The sequence below is a fragment of the Megascapheus bottae genome, chromosome 3 (genome assembly GCF_031878675.1).
Source record: "Megascapheus bottae isolate mThoBot1 chromosome 3, mThoBot2.hap1, whole genome shotgun sequence".
In the NCBI taxonomy this organism is placed as follows: domain Eukaryota; kingdom Metazoa; phylum Chordata; class Mammalia; order Rodentia; family Geomyidae; genus Megascapheus; species Megascapheus bottae.
Window position 1 is genome coordinate 50,386,478 of NC_143511.1, and position 21,082 is coordinate 50,407,559.

The window sequence follows — 21,082 nt, forward strand, 5'->3', positions numbered from 1 at the left end:
CATTTCTGTGACTGCCAAGGAACTTTTCAGATTCCTAAAGCATCTTACTCTTGAGAGACAAGTTGAATCTCCCAGCAGATTTTTCTAGTCTTAGAAGATGAGGAATTCAACATGATGGTGGTGGTGGTGGTGGTGATTATGAACCACTTAAATTTTCAAATGATTTTTCATGTGTGTTCATTGCAAAGAAACACCATTCCGGAAGCAGCCAGCATCACTTTCCAACCTAAGAAGAAAGTCAGGAGAGTGGACATAGAAATTCCAAATCTCCTAGTTGATATCAGTTGGACTAAAAAAAAACTATGTCATCTGGGATAGGCTAATTGAACTTGTTATTAATGGGAGAGTTTTCAGAAACTCTCATCTGTGCATACAGTCAGTTGAAAGGGAGTAATCTGGGCCTTTTATTCAGTTAAGATATGAGTTTGGCATTAGGCCAAGGAGATGTTCTAGTTTGTAAGCTAGGGCTTTTACTGTGGGGCCCTGTTAGACCATTTTCTTGGGCTACTGGATATTTTGCTGCTCCTGCCTGTGGCCCTCTTAGGTTATCTGGTTTAGTGGGAACTTTCTGATAGGATTGGGAAAGAATGAGAATTATGACTATTCTCTTTTCTGAATTCTCCATATTGATATATGAAAAGAAGAACTAAACATTTATATTTGTACAAGTGTCCACATTATATTAGGCTTTAAAAAAAAAATCAGAGCCAGAAGCTTGGCCTAGTGTTTGAGTACTTGCCAAGTACACACAAAGCCCCCGATTCAGTTCCTCGGTCCCACATAACACAGAAGAAAGCCAGAAGTGGTGTTGTGACTCAAGTGGTAGAGCACTAGCCATGAGAAAAACGCAGGGACAGTGTTTAGGCCTGAGTTCAAGCCCCAGGACTGACCCAAAAAAAATCAGTTGGATGCTTGTGGCTCATGCCTGTAATCCTAGATACTAAGGAGGCTAAAATTAAGAGGATTGAGACTTGAAGTCATTCTGAACAGAAACTGTTAGAGTCTCATCTCCCAGTTAGCCAGCTTAAGTGACTTAGTTATTTTTTATATAAGGTCTCTATGGCTCCTCAAAGTGTCCTTGAATTTATTATCCTGTTTCTGCTTCCTATTAGTAACTGTGATTACAAATATTTACCGCCATGACTAGCCTACATTTCTAATTTTTCAGTAGTCAACTTTTTTTTTTTTTTGCCAGTCCTGTGTCTTGGGCTCAGGGTCTGAGCACTGTCTTTGAGCTTTCCCAAGGCTAGAGCTCTACCACTTGAGCCACAACACCATTTCCAGCTTTTTTCTATGTATGTGGTACCAAGGAATCGAACCTAGGTCTTCATGCAATTCTAGGCAAGCACTCTGCCACTAGGCCAAATTCCCAGCCCCAGTAGTGAACTTTTGTCATTAAGGTTTTTGTAGTTTTGTTTGTTTTATAATGGGACAAAATATGACCAAAAATGAAGATTAAAGAAAGCAAATTGTGATTCCAACTGCAAGTGATTTCTGAAAAGTGTGGCTAACATGTTAGACTGTTGGACCTGTAGGGTCTGGTCAAGCTTTGCTTGAAGAATGCAGTAGACTTGAGACCTTCAAATCCTTCCTGGCTCATCTCCCAAATTCCTTTGTTACTTTGTCTTTATCTGTTAAATGAAGGGTCTGGATTGACTCCTAAAGTCTGGTATCCTCCTTTTAAGCCTGTTTTTTGTTGTTTTGTTTTTTTTGTTGTTGTTGTTCTCGCGAGAACTATTGGGAGAGGCCATTCTGACTCATCAGGAAAGTCCCACCGTAAACGCACAGTGCTAAAGGATGGGTCTATATCCGTTAATTTTCCCTGCCCAGAGACAGCCTGCCTTGGGTTTCCCCCATGATGTCATTGTACAAAACACTGGCCCCCAAGTGTGGTGTACTCAGATGCGGCATGTCTCTTCAGTCTCTCTTGGGCATTAGTAGGGTGTGATGCTTAGAAATAAAAGATTCATGAGCTAAGCATGGTGGCTGAAATCCCAGCATTTGGAAGTCTTAACTCTTGAGTTGAAGCCCTGGTATCAGTACCAAAAAAAAGTCAAGTGTTTATGTCTTTCCAGTCAGCCTTCATCCTAGACTAGTATGATCCGAAGAATAAAAACATCATATGGTGCATGTTTCTAGGTAGGTTTACCAGGACATGTATGTACTGGTTCCCCAGTGAGGAGCCTAGAACACTGATCTCCTTGGACCTCAGATGAACTGTAACTGTGACCAGTATGCTTACAAAACTGCTTAGTAACAACAATAGATCTTAACTGTTAACGAGGAAGCACTGCCTACATACTGTAATCTTCTTTTATAGGTATGTAAACTAAGTCTTACCACCATGTGTGTCTGGCTTCAACTTGAGCCACACCCTAAGTCTTTGTGCTTTTATTTTTGTTTGTTTTCAGATAGTGTTCCTTGCTAACTATTTTCAGAACCATGATCCTTCTGTGTCTCTCTCCCAAGTAGTTGGGATTATAAGTGCATATTATTACACATGGTAGGATGTGGGGGAAGGGAGGGCCGGTCACTGGGCTTGAACTCTGGATCTGGGCTCTGTCCTTGAGCTCTTCAGCTCAAAGCTAGCATCTACCACTTGAGCCACAGCACAACTTCTTGGTTTTGGGGGGAGATAAGAGTCTCATGGACTTTCATGCCCAGGTGGGCTGGCTTTCAACTAAGATCCTTTGATCTCAGCCTCTTCAGTAGCTAGGATTACAGATGTGAGCTACTGGCACCTGGCAGATTTTTATTCTTTTTGTTTTTGTTTTTGTTTTTGTTTTTTGCCAGTCCTGGGCTTGAGCTCAGGGCCTGAGCACTGTCCTTGGACTTTCTCAAGGCTAGAACTCTACCACTTGAGCCTCGCACCACTTCTGGCTTTTTCTATATATGTGGTACCAAGGAATCGAACCCAGGTCTTCGTGCATGCTAGGCAAGCACTATAACCACTAGGCCAAACTCCCGGCCCAGATTTTTATTCTTGTACTATTGCTCAGCATACTGTTTGGCAAGATCTCTTAAAATATAATAGAACATAAGAAGGGAAAACTTTAGAGTTATGCTGGTAGAATTTTTTCCCAAACCGTATTCCCTGTAAGCACAAACGTTTTAATTTCCAGTGAATTAATTAACTTAGCCTGCATGCTGGGGCTTGTTGTGGACATAGGCCTCATTTGGAAATCACCTCAGAAGTATGTGGTTATGTTTGTATCTGCCATAGCAGGTGATTTCCTATAACTTGTTGCAACTCCATGTCTCCCTTAAGAAGAAATACTAATAATGAGTAGCTGCCCTTAAGCTCACTCAAGGGTCACAATTTAACAAAAGCCTACCTGTAAGGTTCTATGGACTTTTCTTCTGAAATGTATAGTGTCTGAAAAATGTGTATTGACTATTTCTCCTTGACTATTTTGATCTCACTTATTTGTCTCCTTTACTCTTCAAAATCAACAATTGTTTGATTTTAATCTATGTGCAATAATTTCTTATTTAGTATATATCCTTGCTTGGCAGTAATTTGGGGGTATCCTTGACTTAAAACCCATCAGGAGTCATATCAACTCCTCCTGGGTTGGAGGAGAAATGTACAAAACTGACCAGTGGAACCCTGAAATGAGCATTGTACAATGGGATTCAAGCCAATGGGGAGATAAAATTAATCTCTTTGCTAGAAGGGTTTTCTTGTTGAAGCCAGAGTAAATGTACTTTCAGGAAGAATTTTTATTACTATAGAAGCCATATCTGGGTCATTCTTTTTTGTTGTTGTTTTTTTCTTCCCTAGGCCTGGGCTTGAGCTCAGGGCCTAGCATTGTCCTTGGACACTTTTTGTTCAAGGCTAGAGCTCTACCACTTGAGCCTCAGCGCCACTTCTGACTTTTCTATGTATGTGGTACCAAGGAATCGAACCCGGGTCTCCATGCATGCTAGGCAAGCACTTTAACCACTAGGCCAAACTCCTGGCCCTGTACACATTTATTATCTTCTAATTCTACAAGCTGAGAGTCTAACATGGATCCCATGGTCTAAAAAATAAAAAAGCAAAGGGGTATCAAAAACAATATACCCATTATCTGACGAATATAACTGACAATAAAATACAATGTGGAGGGGGCATGCAGTGTAGACAAGGCCTCATTATCGTCTGGATTTTCTGGTAAAGTCTATTCCCTCCCCCTTTCTGCCCTGCCTTTCTTGCTCATGGCCCCCATCCATCTTCAATGCCAGTAATGATGGGTGGAATTCTTCCACCACTCTCTTGGCCTATTGGCTTTTACTTCCCTCTTGTACATGAAAGAATTCTAATGTTGACATTGCTATGTCATAGTTACACTGTATAGTCTTGACATACAGCCGCTGGAAGTTTTACATCCTTCTTTAAATTCTTTTTTTTGGGGGAGGGGGGGTTGGTTATGGGGCTTGAATTCAGCCTGGGTGCTGTCCTTGAGCTCTTTAGCTCAAGGCTATCGCCCTACTCTTGAGCCAAGCCCCACTTCCCATTTTCTAGAGGAAAATTGGAGATAAGAGTCTCAAGTCATTTTGTGCCCCGACTGGCTTTGAACCTTAATCCTTAGATCTCAGCCTCTTGAGGAGCTGGGTTTACAGGCTTACGCCATTGTGCCCAGCCCTTCTTTTTATTTTTAAACCAGCCTACTTGGGCTACTACAGAAATAGAATACCATAGACTGGATAGCTGCTAAACACCTTCTAGAGGCTGAGAGATACAAGAGAAAATGGCAGAAGTCTGGTATCTGATGAAGGCATAGTTTCTGGGTACCATCCTCATATAGCAGGAAGGTAATAGCTGGCTTGCTGACATTCCAGTCTTGAAGACTGCCCTTATGACTTAGTCACATCCTCCTAATAACCATCGTATCATGGGATAGGATTTCTCTATAGAAATCAGCAGGGTCCACAAGCTTTCAAGATTATAGCAGTGAGCCAGGCATGGTGGCTCATGCCTGTAATTCTAGCTACTCAGTAGGCTGAAATCTGTGGATTGCAGTACAAAGCCAGCCAGGGCACTAAAAAAGTCTGTGAGACTCTTATTTCCAATTAACCACTAGAAAAGTGGAAGTGTGTTGCTGTGGCTCAAGGGGTAGGATGGTAGCCTTGAGGAGAATTGCTCAGGGACAACGCCCAGGCCCAGCAGTAAAGCGATAGCCTTGAGCTGAAGAGCTGAGGGATAGCTCCCAGGCCCAGAGTTCAAGCCCTATGACCAACCAAAAAAAAAAAAGAGAGATTGTAACAGTGAACATGATGGTGCTCATGACTTAAAAGAACATGGAGTGTTAAAGGAGCCCGGGATACACATTCAGTGATAAAATTCAAGTCCAGGAACAAAGCTATGTCACTCACAAATCAGCATATGACTTAACTACAGTCATGAATGCAGAAGAGCTATTTTGACTAGAAATTGGATATGATTTTGTAGGCTTAGTAAGGTAATGATTCTTACTCAAGGTATATGCATAGCAGATTCATTCCAGTCTCTTAGCTGAGTTGCAAAACCTGTGATTTCTTTGATAAAGACCTTGAGCAAAGACACGTGTTCTTAGAATTATACACTGTTCATTGTCAAATTTATTTGAGGAATGTCATGTACTCTAGCTGTGGTTGTAAATCCTGTTGTTCTTGCTCAGAACTTTGTGTTCAGTATTAACAATCTTTATGCAAATAGGTGTTGGGGTTTTTTTGGTAGAGATTTGTGTTTCAGTCATTTAGCATTTCGCTGCACTGGAATGACCCTCAAGGTTAGTAGTGCAGGACACCACAAATAGGTAGGTAGGCCGTAAAGAAACATTTCTTACCTATAGCTGTCCTTCTAATGTTGTGACAGGACAGTGAAATACAGGTTTTAATGTCCTTATTTCCATGGGATCCCTAAGAGTTTCATGCTCTGAGACTTCATCCTTAGCCAACTACAAAGTTGTCTCTGATCTAGTAGATTTAATCCTGGTACCTTTATAAATAATTAGATAACATTATTAATGTTGGAAAATTGGGAAAGCTTCATTATCTGATATAAGTAGCATGGTTAGCAGTCAGGAACCTTCGTTTAAAGAGAAATACATAAACTGTCTTGAAAGAGGAAATTAAAACTAGTTACCAAGTAGCACATGAATAGAACACAGCACAATATCACCCACATCGGTTTGGATCCTGGTTCTAACAAAGTCATTGTTTAAAGAGTTTTGGGGGAGATTGATGAAAGTTGCACAAGGACTGCATCAAAGCCTGGGATTTACAACCATAAAAAAGTGAACAAATGAATCAAGTTTAACACATTTTGGGGAATTCCGGAATGTGGGTATATCTAGGTATATCTGATTCGGTTTGCAGTCATGTGCATTTGTGAGAGTGAGACATTTCTGTACTAACTGAAGTGTTTACCTGCCCACCTCAAACCCATGGTCTAGTCTTCCCATCCATTTCTGTTGAGGAACATACTGCCAGCAGTGAAGCACTACATACCACATACCATCCTGAGCCTGCTGTACAAGCACTGCCATCGTCTTACCTGCATCTCTAGATTCTGGAGAGAACACCAAACGGTTGACCTTCAAAAGATGGACAGGTAGATGGCTAGAAAAGAAAAATAAACTTTTGCTTTATTTCATTTTTGATAGGACCTTGATAAGACCTCAGACCTTCTATGATGGGAGTCATTCCTGTGCAAGAGGAGTGTGTCATATTCCAATGGCTGAGCCATTTTGCCCCAAAACAAGAGAGGTTTGTAATCTTTCTGTAAGAGGTATAAAAATAGTGTGTAAAAGCTTGGGGTTTCCACTGTGGTTATATCAGTTGGTTGCTCAAATGGGCCCTTTTTCTCCCTCGGGTATGCTAAAAGTAAAAGATTTTTGCATTTTAATTTTTTGTACACTTCAATTTTACTGTCAGGATATCTTTTATGTATTTATAGGGTAACATATTAGTCAGGAACATGTAGTATGAAATTAGATTACTTGGGGTTGTTTGTCTTTTTTAGCTTAGTAACTGTACTAGAAGAAAAATTACCATCTCTGGCTTCAGTAGTCTCATTTGCAATGAATGTAATAATAGTATCTACTTCTAAGATTATGAAAGGTTAAAACTTTACAAGTGTCTTAACTTGTGCCTGTCAATTACAGAACACCCAGTGGCTGTTGCATCATGTTACTATAAATAATGTAGCAGTGATCAGATTCATTCTTTTTCCAGTTTGAGTGCACCCATTATTGTCTTGCCTCTTCTCCAATATTGTAGTAAACATGCAGCAACACCAAGGCGAGTGATGGTATAAAGAACCTAAATGTCTGTTGAAACTCCACCATCATTGGCTGATATACATATACGCATGTGCTATTCTTACAAATCTAGGTTTGAAAATCAAACACAACCCAGAAGACCAAAGTATTGTCAGGACTGCTTAGTAAGATCTGTCTTACAAATTCACTTAGCAAATATAACACTCGAACTTGTTTAGGTAGTTTTAATGCCTGAGTATAGAAAGTACATGATTTCTTATAGCTTTTTATGTTCGGTCCTAGGTAGTTATAAGAAACCAGTTTCTACAGAAAACAGCAAGGATATCTGATCTTTACTCTGATCTGAGACACAAATCCAGATTTGAAAATGGAACTTGTGGAAGTGGAGGGGAGGGAATATTTTAGCTATTACTATCGCATATTGAATGAAAGGTACATTTTTTTACTTTAAAAGAAAAAATGGTAGATGGCCACGAGTGTGGCCTAGTAGTAGAGTGCTTGTCTAGCATGCATGAAGCTCTGGGTTCAATTCCTCACTTACCATATACATAGAAAAGGCCAGAAGTGGTGCTATGGCTCAAATGGTAGAATACCAGCCTTGAGAAAGCTCAAGGACAGTGCCTAGGCCCTGAGTTCAAGCCCCAGGAATGGCAAAAATAAAAATTAAAATTAAAAATAAAGCAGGTTTCGTTTACGTGTATCTAAATAATGTGTGTCTGGATATCAGAATGCTACTACTAATCTTATTCTCAAACATAGCATTATCAAAAAGACATTTGCTGTCTAGCATGAGATAAAGTAGGAATAAAATTTCCTGCCCATCTGAGTATAGAGATAGCTTGGAAAAAATAGTCTAGGAGAGGATATGCCAAGCAGAAACCAGTATTTTAGAGAACTAGGAATTGGCTAAGAGTGAGGAAGTGCTACTAATCTATATAAAGCACATGTCAATGTGGCACTGTGGTGGTAGTTTCCAATATAATATAACCCCTCTTGAAATCTGACTGGTTCAGCTGGTATTAGCCATTTTGTTCTCTTCTATAGAAGAGATTTTAAGCTATATTTAGAAATTGTAAAAAAAAAAAAAAAAAAATAGGGAGGCTGGCAGTGTGGCCTAGTGGTAGAGTGCTTGCCTAGCATACACGAAGCCCTGGGTACCTTAGTACCACATACACAAAAAAGCGAAAAGTAGTGCAGTGACTCAAGTGGTAGAGTGCTAGCCTTGCAAGTACACAAGAACAGTGCTCGGACTCTGAGTTCAAGCCCAGGACTGGCAAAAAAAAAAAAGCAAGCTGATTTCTGCCACTTGGTAATGAATGTTTTCAATACCAGTATCATGAGGACAGAGTGTCACAGTGAAACATGTATTGCCTATTGTGAAATAGTACCACTTGTAGTCATCTCAGGAGATAATCTGCAGGTTCTTACGTATATTTTGCTTGATAACTTCATATTGCTAGTCTCTATATGAGAATTCTAGTGGCTTCAGTAAGACAAGGAAATACTATCTTACTTCAAAACTAAAGTTTGACCCGATAGTCTTTTTCTGCTACCTTAAATGTTAGACATTTAATGAAGGCAAAGTAAATGCAATTATGGTCTGTTCATTATCCACTGCTTGGTCTGGTCATTATCCACTGCTGAATATTTTGACTTTGAGTTATTCCATTTTAGATATGTAATATCCCAAGGCCTTTTGCCTGTTATCAGGCAAACGTTTAGAAGCTTCCCATGACAATCATTAGAAGACCATTTTAGAATTTAAGTAGTGTTTACAATGTTCCGAGCACAATTCTCTGCTACTGTGTTCCTTGCTTCATTTAATCCTCAGAATATCTGAATTTTATAATATTATTGCAGACAAAAAAATAAGCATAAAGATGTCAAGTGACTTTCGGTGGTGCTTTAGTAGGTTAATAGTTACCAATTTGAGAGACAAATGTTGTTTTTTAAATTTTGAAAGCTGGGGGGACGGTGATATATATCTGTAATCCCAGCTATGTGGGAAGGAGAGGTAGGAAGATCAAGATCTTAGTCCCATCCAGGCAAAAGCAGAGACCCTGTCTGAAAAACAAAACTAAAGCAAAAAAGATTAAAGGTATGGCTTAAGTGATAGATCAGTTGCCTAGCAAGTATGAGGCCCAGAGTCTAAACCCAGTATGTCAAAACAAACACCACCACCTCACACACAAAAAGAATAGTAAAGCTTAGGCTAAAACCGTAGCAAAAATTGAGGTTGGGAATTTGGCCTAGTGGTAGAGTGCTTGCCTAGCCTGCACAAAGACCTGGGTTCGATTCCTCAGTACTGCATACATAGAAAAAACCGGAAGTGGTGGTGTGTCCTTGAGGAAAAACCGAAAGACAGTGCTCGGTCCCTGAGCTCAAGCCCAAGACTGGCAAAAAAAAAAAAGTAGGAAAAGTAATGGATTACTTGAAGATAGAGGTAATTATTCATTTGAAAAATCGGACAAAGCAATAAGTTTTTAATATTTCTAAAATGCTTGTTCAGAGACTTAATACTAAAAGAAAGCCAAGGTAAATTTATTCTTAGAAGAGAGTCAGTGTAGCCTTCTCCTTTCACCATAGATTCATGAGATTGCAATAGGCAAAAGTGAAATTACTTTTTGCCCACAAACAAAGATATTCCAAAAGGCTGCAGATTCTATATGAAAGAATAATGAATGGTAACTTTTCAAGATCTCAGGAAGTAGAATTCAGCACACCTGTTGGGGGATAGTGAGGGGAGGGGGCGGAAGAGAGACCAGAGACACCTTTGGTGAGCTTTAGAGGTCAAGACCTAGGAATCAAATCTAGATTCACAGCCTGTGTTAGTCTCGTAAATTTGTTCCAAAGAGATGGTATTAAGGCACATAAGGAAATAACAGAAGCATAGAGAAAGCTCTGTGTTACCCTGATAGCTATGAATTATGTATGCAGGAGGCCATTTTAACTTAACTAGCTAAACATCAGTGGGAAATAAAATCTTAGCTTGACTGTATGTTTTTTCTTTGTGCTTTTTCCTTATTTAGGTCCTTATAGAGACTGCTAAGAAGCTAGGACTTCGATGCCACCCAAAGGGGACAATGATCACAATCGAGGGGCCTCGTTTTAGCTCTCGAGCAGAAAGCTTCATGTTCCGCACCTGGGGGGCAGATGTCATCAATATGACCACTGTTCCAGAGGTGGTGCTTGCTAAGGAGGCTGGGATTTGCTATGCAAGCATCGCCATGGCAACAGATTATGATTGCTGGAAGGAACATGAAGAAGCAGTAGGTGGAATTTTCTTCTCAGCATGTGTGATGTGGGTTTCTAAGTGTTATAAACCATTAAGGGGGGGTGTCTTTATTCCTATTGTATTGATTCCAGAAAATATATCTCTACAAAGCAGATGTTTTGTATAGGTCCCACAGAAAGTTATGGAGCAAAGATCCTTATGGCAGAAGCAGGGGGACTCATTTACCCAAGAATTCGCAGTTAAAATTACATTGTAGACATGGGACTATTACAAATCACATTGAGAGTTGGCCTTACTTTGAGGATAAATGTATATTTTGACTATTTCCTCGAGCTGTGCTATATTTATCACATTTACTTTCAAGGGGGGAGAAAAGATTCTATCCATCTGTTAAACATACCACTGCTGGGTGCTATGTAAATGGATAAGTCCTTCTAGGAAGAAAGTAGAAATTAGTAAAATAAGAAAACTAAAGGTTGGGAAGAAACAAGATAAGTAGCAGTACTATTTAGCTGACTAGACTAAGATTGTAAATCTGAGGACCCTTCCTGACTTGCGTGTGTTTAGAAAATACATGATTACAAAGCTACAGCGGGAGAAGGATGAGCTACAGCAGAGCCATAGACTGTGGTAGGGCTATCACATGGGCCATCAAGGTGGGGTGGGGTGGTAAGTATTAGGCAAGGAAAACAAGATCTGGCTAGAGTTCAAGGATACTGAAACATTGAAGTCAAGATTTCAAAACAAACATTTCTACTGAAAAAAAAACTTGAGCATCAATGAAACCCAACTCCATAATTATCAACTACGGCTAGTGTTTTAGATAAGCCACTGTATAATTTCTCCACTACCCACTCTCAGTTTGAAATAAAAAGGTTTCTTTCAATTGAAAAAAAAACACAATGCCATTATTGTACCAAAACAATATTAATTTCTTAATTTTTTTATTGTAATGTATAGAGGGGTTACAGTTATATTCACCAGATAGTAGGTGCATTACTTTTCACACATTGATACCCCTTCTTCTGTTTTTGTTCCCTCCTTCCATCCCCTCCCAATCATCTTACTTTCCCCCTGCCCTTTCCTATTTCAAATAATCAAATAAACATATATACAATGTACCAGGTAACAAAGTCAGATACAGTAACAATATGAGATTAACGAAAGGGCAAGAAAAGAGAAGAGAAATAACACAGTACATTAAGAACAACAATACAAAAGATAAAGCTCTTTGTTTCCATATCCTGGAGATCCTTTCATTTAGTCTCATCCTATATGACCTTATATATCTAGGTAACAATATTAATTCCTTAATATAATCAAATGTTCAGACAGTTTCCATTTTCCTTCTGATCTTAAAACAGTTTAGTCAGGGCCAGGAATTTGGTATTGTGGTAGAGTGCTTGCCTAGCATGCACAAAGACCTGCATTCAATTCTTCGGTACCACATACAAAAAAGCTGCAAGTGGTGCTGAGGCTTAAGTGGTAGAGCTCTAGCCTTGAGAAAGTCCAAGGACAGTGCTCAGGCCCTGAGATCAAGCCCAGGACTGGCAAAAAAACAAAAAACAGTTTAGTCAAATTCAGATCCCCTATGATTCACGTGTTGTATATTAATGGTGTGCTTCTTAATATCTAATATTCCCTCTTTTATCATTTCATTTATTTGAAAAACAATAGACTTTGTCTTATTTTAGAATAAAGGGACAAAACTACAGTGAATGAATTTTGAAGGAAGAAGTGTAGGTGTTGCCTAAACATATTCTTGGTGCTCTCTCAAGAGAGCTAGTGGTTTCACAGAAAACAAAATGAGGTGTTCTTGCTCTGTCTGTCCATGTGTGCAATGTTTGGGGACAACACAGGTAAGCCTAGATTCATTCTTTCTAGAGAATTCTTTATTCTGACTCTTCACTATGATATGCTATTGCTAAGTAGTAGGATACCTTTTATGTAAGATATTTGAAAATCCTGACTTAAATTATACCATGATGTCTGGTTTGATATGCTATTGCTAAGTAGTAGGATACCTTTTATGTAAGATATTTGAAAATCCTGACTTAAATTATACCATGATGTCGGGTTTGACAGCTTTGTAACTCATGGGACAGTTCAACCTGATAACTTTTGAGAAGCTGCTTCTAATGAATTAATTAAAAAAACAAAAAAAATTTTAAAAAGCTCTAGCTTAGGGTCCGGGAGTTTGGCCTAGTGGTAGAGTGCTTGCCTAGCATACACAAAGACCTGGGTTCAACTCCTTGGTACCACATACATAGCAAAAAGCTGGAAGTGGTGCTGAGGCTCAAGTGGTAGAGCTCTAGCCTTGAGAAAGTCCAAGGACAGTGCTCAGGCCCAGGACTAGCAAAAAAAAAAAAAAAAAACTCTAGCTTAGCCACTTCCAGCGAGTTGATTGTTTCTTGCTTGGAGTTTTCTGTTCAGGCTCGAAACATATCCCTTCCTTGCAAAAGGTTGAAAAGCACCCAAAGCTACTTAAAGAGAAATTAGACTCTGTACAGAGTTTAGTTATGAAGACAAATTGTTAAGTACCATAGAAGAGGCACACACACACAGATAACATCACTTCAACCAGTTGTGTGGCACTGGGCTTTAAACAAGTGAGCTCGCATGGCAAAGAAACTTCTAGACTTACCTAAACCCACCTAAATTCTAGCTTCTCCATGACTACCAACACTAGGCAAGTTGTTTAACTTGTTACTTTTCTATGGAATGAAGCCAGAGTTGAGTTTGTGAGGTAGGGTGTCTTCAGGTACCATTCTGACCTTACAGAAGGACTAGGAGAATAAATCAATTTGTCAGTTCATATATGTAGAACATCTGCTCATAAGAGGGTAGTTGTCAGATGGTAACCACAGTGGAGTTGAGAAGAGGGACTACTGCCAGAAAAGTTTACAAAAAAATAGAACTTAGGAGGTTTGAGTTGACCCTGAATAGAGGGTTAGATTTTTTTTTTTTTCCTGTGAGTCACAGGGTCAGTAGAAAAGGCATTTTGGGTGGAGCCCAAGAACAGAAACAAAGACAAGAGAAGTTGGAATCATTATAGATGTATCAGTCACAGGAAAAGCACATGGAAGTAAGTAAAAATAAGGTAAAGCTCTTGGCCACTTCATGTCCTTGCATTTTATGACTCAGCTAACGCCATACCGTTTCTTGTATTTGGCAAGCTCCCAGTTGGCTATGTTCTGTGTTTCTGCAATAGTAGAAACTTCCTTAGCCAAGCTGCTCTTACTTTTTTTCTAATTACATCTCTTATTTGTGAGAGCCATCCGGACTTTCACTTAAGGAGTTAAGATATAATCATTAAGTGTTTTATTCTGACCATTTTTTTCATCCTTAAGTAATTTCAGTCATATGCAAAAGTAGACAATAATTTCTACATCTGTGAGTCCCAATACCCAACTTCAATAATTAGCCCAGCAGTTTATGGCTAGTCACATTTCATTTATATTCTCATCTATGAATTTAATCCAGAAACATTTCAGAATGTATCGTACATAATCACATTATTGTTATATACTAGTAGTAATTAATTTTTTTTCTGCCCATCCTAGGGCTTGAACTCAGGGCCTGGCACTGTCATTGAGCTTTCTCAAGGCTAGCACCCTACCACTTGAGCCACAGCTTCACCTCTAGCTTTTTCTGTGTATGTGGTACTAAGGACTGCAACCCAGGACTTCATATGTGCTAGGCAAGCACCACTAGGCCACACTCTTCGCCCCTGTTCGTTTGGGTTTTTTTTCTGGTAACATTTCTGTAAAGAAATTACAATCCTGGGCATGATGTCTCATGCCTGTGGCTTCCACTACTTGGGACACAGGTGTGAGTATGGTGAGCACGAGGCCGCTTGCACTACAAGGAAGGAAGCTATTGTTCTGTTGAGTTTCTCATAGTTTGAATTGCTGATTGCTGAAATCTAATAGTAGTTTAACAGGCTTCTCTTTTTTCCATGTTTTCTCTAAATTAGTAAAGATTTGATCAAATTCGAGAATGTAAATAGTGCTTTGTTTTTAGATCTAGAAGTACATATTGAGTAGGTTCATTTGGGTGTGGGTGTAGGTGTGGTTGTCAGTCCTGGGGCTATAACAGCAGATAACTTCTAGATCCAAAAAGTGACTATCTTCACAGTTTTAGAGTTTGAGGAGTCTAAGGCACTGGCTGATTCGATGTGCAGGAGAACTTACTTTCTTATAAGCATTCATTAATCATCTCACTGTTAGAGGGTGAAACCGCACTCTGGAACCTCTGTCTTCACCTGATCACCTCTCAAATGTTCTCATACTCTTGCCTGAGGATTAGGTTTCAACAGATATATTTGGGAAGAACACACATGCACACCATAGCAAGGGTAGAATACAGGGAAACATTCTGCAGAAAGCAGTGGACTTTGAAATTCTAGTGAAATCCTATGTTGTTTTTCCAGGTTTCAGTAGACCGTGTTTTAAAGACCCTGAAAGAAAATGCCAATAAAGCTAAAAGTTTGCTGCTTACTACCATACCTCAGATAGGGTCCATGGAATGGTCAGAAACGCTGCATAACCTGAAGGTAAGTGTCCTCCCCGACCTGCAAGCAGACTCTTCTGTAGAGCCACAGCTGCTTTTTTCTCTTACTTGAATCTCACATTTGGTCCATTTCTTTGTGTATTTTATGCAAACTTGGGTTTGTCTTCAGTTTTCTTGCCTTTTGTACTGTACAAACCCCTTATGAATCGAAGCAGTCGTATTTTCTAGCTGGTAATATAAGACCCTTGGGGACCGAGGTCAGGAGAGTTTTCTTACCTAGTGTCGAGTATGCTTCACATTATCTTAGAGTGTATTTCTAAGATCAAAGTTCATGATGTCATAATTAACCACATTAGGTAAGGGTTACCTCAAATTTTTTGAATTTATGTATTTAACCCTGCTATCTGAAGAGACTCTTGAGGTGTCCTAAAGCATACCTATACCCTTGGGTTTTATGACAGAAGCTGGGGGAAAATATGAAAGGTTGATAGAAGCTCTCCCTATCTATGCTATCTAGGCGCTCAGGAACTGGAGCCAGGGTTTTATGTGATTAAGGGCAGTCTGTAGTATTTGCTGATTTACACAGTTCAAGTGCTCTATCTAGCAGCTGAGTTGAAACTACCAACACAAAGCCAACGACATGTATAGTAGGCTTTTAACCAATACATGATACTCTCTTCTCCCCTTTAAATGTGCTATGAGTGTTCCAATAGAAGTCATTTTTTGTTGTTGTTATGGTTTTACCTATGAAGAACAGGTATCTGGGGGTGATAGAGTCACTTGCCTAGCAAGCACAAGTTCCTGAATCAGACCCTAGTACCGCTTTAGGTTTTTGTTTTTTGTTGTTGTTGTTGTTGTTGTTTTTGTTTTTTTTTTTTAAGGAAACAAAAAATACTTCTGCTACAAATTAGTGCATATTGGTTTAAACAGGTAGCTTAGGCCAGATGTCAGTAGTTGCTCATGCCTGTAATTCTAGCTTTTCAGGAGACTGAGACTTAGAGAATAATGGTTCAAAGCCAGCCTGGGTAGAAACTATGGAAGGTCTGATCTTGAGTGCTAGAATATCATTCATGAGCAAGAAAGCCAGACAGAATGCAGGGCCTAAAAATTACATAATAACATAATTGACATCGGGGGAAAAAATTTAATTAAAAAAATGAAAAACCTCAGTTCAGACCCTGGTACTAGCAAACTGAAAAGGAGGTGAGGATTATATTCTTTATAGGCAGGTGTCAAGACCCAAGAGTGAGCTAGTATGGCACTAGAGCTGGTCAACTCCCCCCCCCCCCGTTCTCTACGAGGAAATGTCTTAAAATATAAATGAAAATGAATATAAATGGTAGCTCATGGCAGCTCGTAGTATATAGGGGAGGCAACAGGAAGCCAGTTATGCCAGGAATAATTGAGCTCTTAATTCACAATTCACCTTGAGCTGTAGCCTCCCAAGCCTTCCTGCAGTCAGGAATGGTAGAAAACAACGTCAGAAAAGGCCATCCATGCAAGGACTTCCTACCCTGAGAACCTCTGATAAAGAGAAGGCTGGGAAGGAAAACAAAACCTATAACTCCACTCTAGAAATCAGGTGGCATCTCGCCCTACCCACACCTGAAGACCCGAAGCCTCTTTTTGCCAGATCTACCCCCAGCACATTGGTGGCTGAGGCATCAGGTGGCCCCTGTCTCAGCCCAGGTCTGTTTCAGCATGAGGCAGAGACCAGAGTCTATGTTCAGCCAAGCCCAACCTTGTGAAAACTGCCATAGTTCAAGAGGTATGAAAATTATGAATGCTCAGGGTTCTCCCCTTGGAAACTTAAATGTACTACCAAAGAATGCATGGAGGTGAGAGGAGAGATTTCAAAGTTTGTCAGATATAACATTGCCTGAGCAAGGGGCAGGAACAATAGGAAGGCTGGAACAGTAGGGGAAAGGAGAGGCTGTGACAAATGCCTGGGTGTGCCGGCCCTTCCTCAAGGCCCATGTAACCTGGGTCTAGAATATTGCCTCTCCTTAGTAGTATGAGAGGTAGATAGATGCTGTGTTCATCTCCCATTCACAGATGGGGAGACTGGGGCACAGAGGGATAGGGAAGAAGCAGAGCCACTTGCCCATCTAGTATCCTGGGGTCTGCAAAAGGCAGTATCTCCTGAGACCTGCCCAGGCAAGCCAGAAAGGTTTCAGGTGGTTGTTTTGTTTTGTTTCACCCTTTCTTTCCTTTCATGAAAAACCTTATCCAAAACCCACTCTGGCTAAACGAGGTTGTCCAGGCTGATTGGGGTCCATGTGCTCCCAGTGTAATGAAGAGGTAATATATTCTGGAGCTGGGATGGATAGTGATAGTTAAGCTGAAGCCCCCAGTCCTTAGATTAAGGCAAGAAATTCTATAGTCTGTAGCGCCAGTATGTTTGCAGTTTGAATGTGTTGTGATGTTTTCAATTTTGGGTGAGTTTATCCATATATAATTCCATTGTAAGTAAGGAGAATCTAGAGATAAAGATCAGATGATAGAGTAGACATAAAGATGTAAACATGATCTCTGGATCAATGGATCTGTATTCATGTATTCCTTAACACCATCTGCTGAAGCTGTCCAAGAACAGTTACATTCCAAAAAGCATGCCTTGCACTCTTATTTTCTAAATGTACTTGTTCATTAAAATGAGCCAGGGCTTCCTCAAGAAATAGCTAATTCCAGGACTTGGCAGGAAAGGAGATGAATCTAAGATACCTTATTTCCCAAAGGCAAGTGGGACATATCTGAAGAGACACTCCCCACCTAAAAATAAACCCCTCACTTGAACCCACAAGATCAAAATGTGGATTAGTGCTGTTGTTGTTGTTGTTGGTTTAAATATGTCCTTTAACAGGCATTCCCTCCAGTGCTCATAGCACTTGTCATCTACCTGCTTTCTTCCTTTCAGAACATGGCCCAGTTTTCTGTTTTATTGCCAAGACATTAAAAGAAAACATGACTGCCCCCAGAAAAGAAGGCTTTCTACTGCTAGTCATTTTGAGAATTTTCTTAACTTGAAGTCCCAGGAAAAGACATGCCCTTTCCAGCAACAAAAGAAGAATGCAGTAAGAAAGATGAGACATTGAATGTATTACAGACTCTACCTTAAAAGACTGACACTGCTTCAGGACACAGAAGAGAAGCAAATGACCACTGAACAGGGAAAACCTTACATTTTAGGGGAAAAACCAAAGAAAATCCCTTTTCGCCTCCTCCCTGTTAAATTTGCAACACAAGAGTTGGAGACAATATCCAGTGTTCTTTGTTGCTGGGGAATCTGAGAAAGAAAATAGGGTGTGGGCTGCTTGTTTCCATATGATTGTGAGTTGGTTCAGTCTTAGAATAGGTCAGTTTATCAAAATGCATCAGGTGCTTTACAGTACATAAGCACTTTGTTGGGTATTTCTGCAAACTTATTTTTGAAAATTATCAGACACATGCAAAAAACTTTGTATAAAGAAGGACGTTAAATAGTGTTGCTTCTAATAGCAGATACTTAAAACAATCTCAATATCCATCTGTTTTAGGTAAGTTGAGGTTTAGTTATAATTACATTATGAAACAACTTAAGATCATATTTTCACATAATAATGTCCTAAGGAAATTAACAAAAATTTTATAGTACTAGTTTTATCTTCAAATGCTGTATCAATGTACAAAACCTTGAAGGGAAAATATATAATTTTTCATTATATTTGGAGACCATGTACTGGATATTTTTTCTTTTATTTCTAATTGTATTTTTCTATGGTGAGTAAAATAAAGTAATGAAGTTGTAAAATTAAAATGGAAACTTGGCGCTAGTGGCTGAGACCTGGAATAATAGCTACTCAGAAGGCTGAGATCTAAGGATTGTGCTTGAAAGCATTCGAGGTGGGAAAATCCATGAGATTCATATGTCTAGTTAACCAACAAAAAGCCAAGAGTGGAATATGGCTCAAGTGTTAGAGGACCAGCCTTAATTGAAAAAGCCAACGACAGTGCCCATGTCCTAAGTTTAAGCTCCAGTACCGACACGGGGAAAAAAATAGATGGATCCAGAAAAACTAAATTCTTGAAAACAGTTTTTGTTATTGAAGCCAGAGTCAAATGACAATCCAAACAAAAGTGTTGAAGGGATTTACGTGATTCACTTGATCACTGTTGACCATACAGTCAGATCAGTACTTGGGTTTGCATCTGTTTCCTGAGAAAAGCTAGTTGAAAGTCAAGCATGTCAAATGTTTTTAAAACTAATACTTGTTTCTACTCCATTTATGAGTTGACAGGTTATTTTACATGAGTTAGTGATTTGTGTTTTCTAATAAAAGGCTTTTTTCCTTAATATTTTTATCATTTTTCTAAAAATGCCTATTTTCTTAAATTTACAGCATAGGAATATCTTTTTCCCCTCCTCAGAGTTAGCTTCTTAGCATGATCTGTCACAGAATTCATGATCTTCTGTTAAAGAGACTGTACAATCAAAGGTGTTTGTGTTTACGAGATTGTCCTCAAGATAATTAAGCTGCTGATTATAAATAAAACAATTATTCTCAAGCACTTGGGTTGCATGTGATTATGACTCTTGGACTGCTTCTTGGAGCAGTTTCAACTCTGGGTATTGGGGGGGTCCTTGGAGAACCCCACAGGGCTAGGCCAGTTTCATTCTAACCCATATAGTATGGTCACTAATTTCCCCTTGTTTTCAATTGATGTCTCAGAATGTCAAAGCAGAAGGAGAGCATTTGTTTTACTTTTATTCATCCAGTATTTTGTTCAGGCAACCTCATTTTCAGGCTTTTCAAATGGGCAGAGCATACTTTAGGTCTTGGGTAGAGTCTGGTCATTCATATTTCTAAATAGAGAAGAGGTGGTAAGGATCAAACCCAGGGCATCCATGCATGCACCTACCTCATAATAGGTGCTGTGTTACCAGCTCCCATTGACATTCTATCTGCTTTGAATCTTGCACCAGGACCTAGCATGATTTAAACAAACCGAAGGAAGATGGCATCAAAACACTAGGGATCCAGCCTAGCTCTCTCCAACAAAAGAGAGAGATGGGGGGTCCCAGGAGCTAACTCCCCTAAGAATTCAACAACTACAATACTAGGAAGGAACAGAGAACTATGCAAACTAGAAAAGAAAAACAGAAAAAGCTCATAAACACTCAAAAAGAATCCCGAGGACGCCCCCATCCTTCACCATGGAGCCTCCGAGCCACTGGCTTGCAGGCGCAGAATCCAGATGCAGGAAACTCACACGACCTAGGTTTTGGAGAGCACAGACAGTGGCTGAGACTGGAGAGGAGACACACAGACCAGGAAGGAGCAGCCCACAGCCAGACCTGAGATCAGTGAGTAGCCCACCGGGATCTCCCACTGCCCTTGAGAGAGCAGTGCTGGTGGCAAACTACAGAACTGAACCCAGACCCCTCCCTCGACAGATGCTAAGACCCTATGTTCCCACAGCACTGACAGTTGAAGAAGGGGAGGGGAGCATTGTCTGCGCGTGTGCACTGGGCAATACCTGGCAGAGCATTCTATTGCTGGGAGCTGGTGGCAAGCCAGCAGCAGTGGGACTACTAAGCTGAGACACAGACAAGCCCACAGCCAACAACAGCCTTGTGCTCCTATTGGGAATCAGGTGTGCTCTCTGCCTGTTGCGGAAAGAGCAGGGATAGCAACCCTGAGCCACCGCTGGGGATTGGAGGGCATACCAGCAAGAGCCAAGTGCTCTGCCCTACTGCAGAAATCTCAAAAGCACACATCTTCAGCTGGGCCCTCCCTCTAGGAACAGGGGCAGGCAAACCGGCAACAGATGTATAACTGTACACAGCCGTTGGGAACCTGTGGGCGCTCCAGGAAAGGTCACAAGCTCCAACCTAGAATCAGGGGTGCACTCCACCCTACTGCAGACATAAAGGCCCTGCTGCTGGGCCTTGAGTGGGCAAGCCGGCAACAGTGGCAAAGACACAAACATGAGCACAGCCAACAGTTGTGAGCCACCACTGGGAACCAGTTGGTGTGTCAGCAATAGCCTATACTCCTATTGGGAATTGAGAACATGCTCCACCTTACTGCAGAAAACCCAAAACAGC

At 40.2% G+C, this 21,082-nt stretch overlaps 1 protein-coding gene across 4 annotated transcripts in view; it reads left to right on the forward strand.

The window, feature by feature from the left end:
• Mtap (methylthioadenosine phosphorylase) overlaps positions 1 to 19,539 on the forward strand; it is a 37,198-nt gene extending 17,659 nt beyond the window's left edge. The window contains exons 5-8 of one of the 4 annotated variants that reach the window (XM_090330057.1): positions 6,630 to 6,732; positions 10,277 to 10,516; positions 14,915 to 15,037; positions 17,912 to 19,539. In XM_090330057.1, coding sequence (XP_090186183.1) covers positions 6,630 to 6,732; positions 10,277 to 10,516; positions 14,915 to 15,037; positions 17,912 to 17,950 — 505 coding nt within the window. In that variant the 3' untranslated portion in view covers positions 17,951 to 19,539. Of the gene's footprint in view, positions 1 to 6,629; positions 6,733 to 10,276; positions 10,549 to 13,464; positions 13,568 to 14,914; positions 15,038 to 17,911 lie in introns of those variants that run through there. The other 3 variants (XM_090330059.1, XM_090330058.1, XM_090330060.1) reach the window with 3 other exon arrangements.
• Positions 19,540 to 21,082: the final 1,543 nt, after the last annotated feature.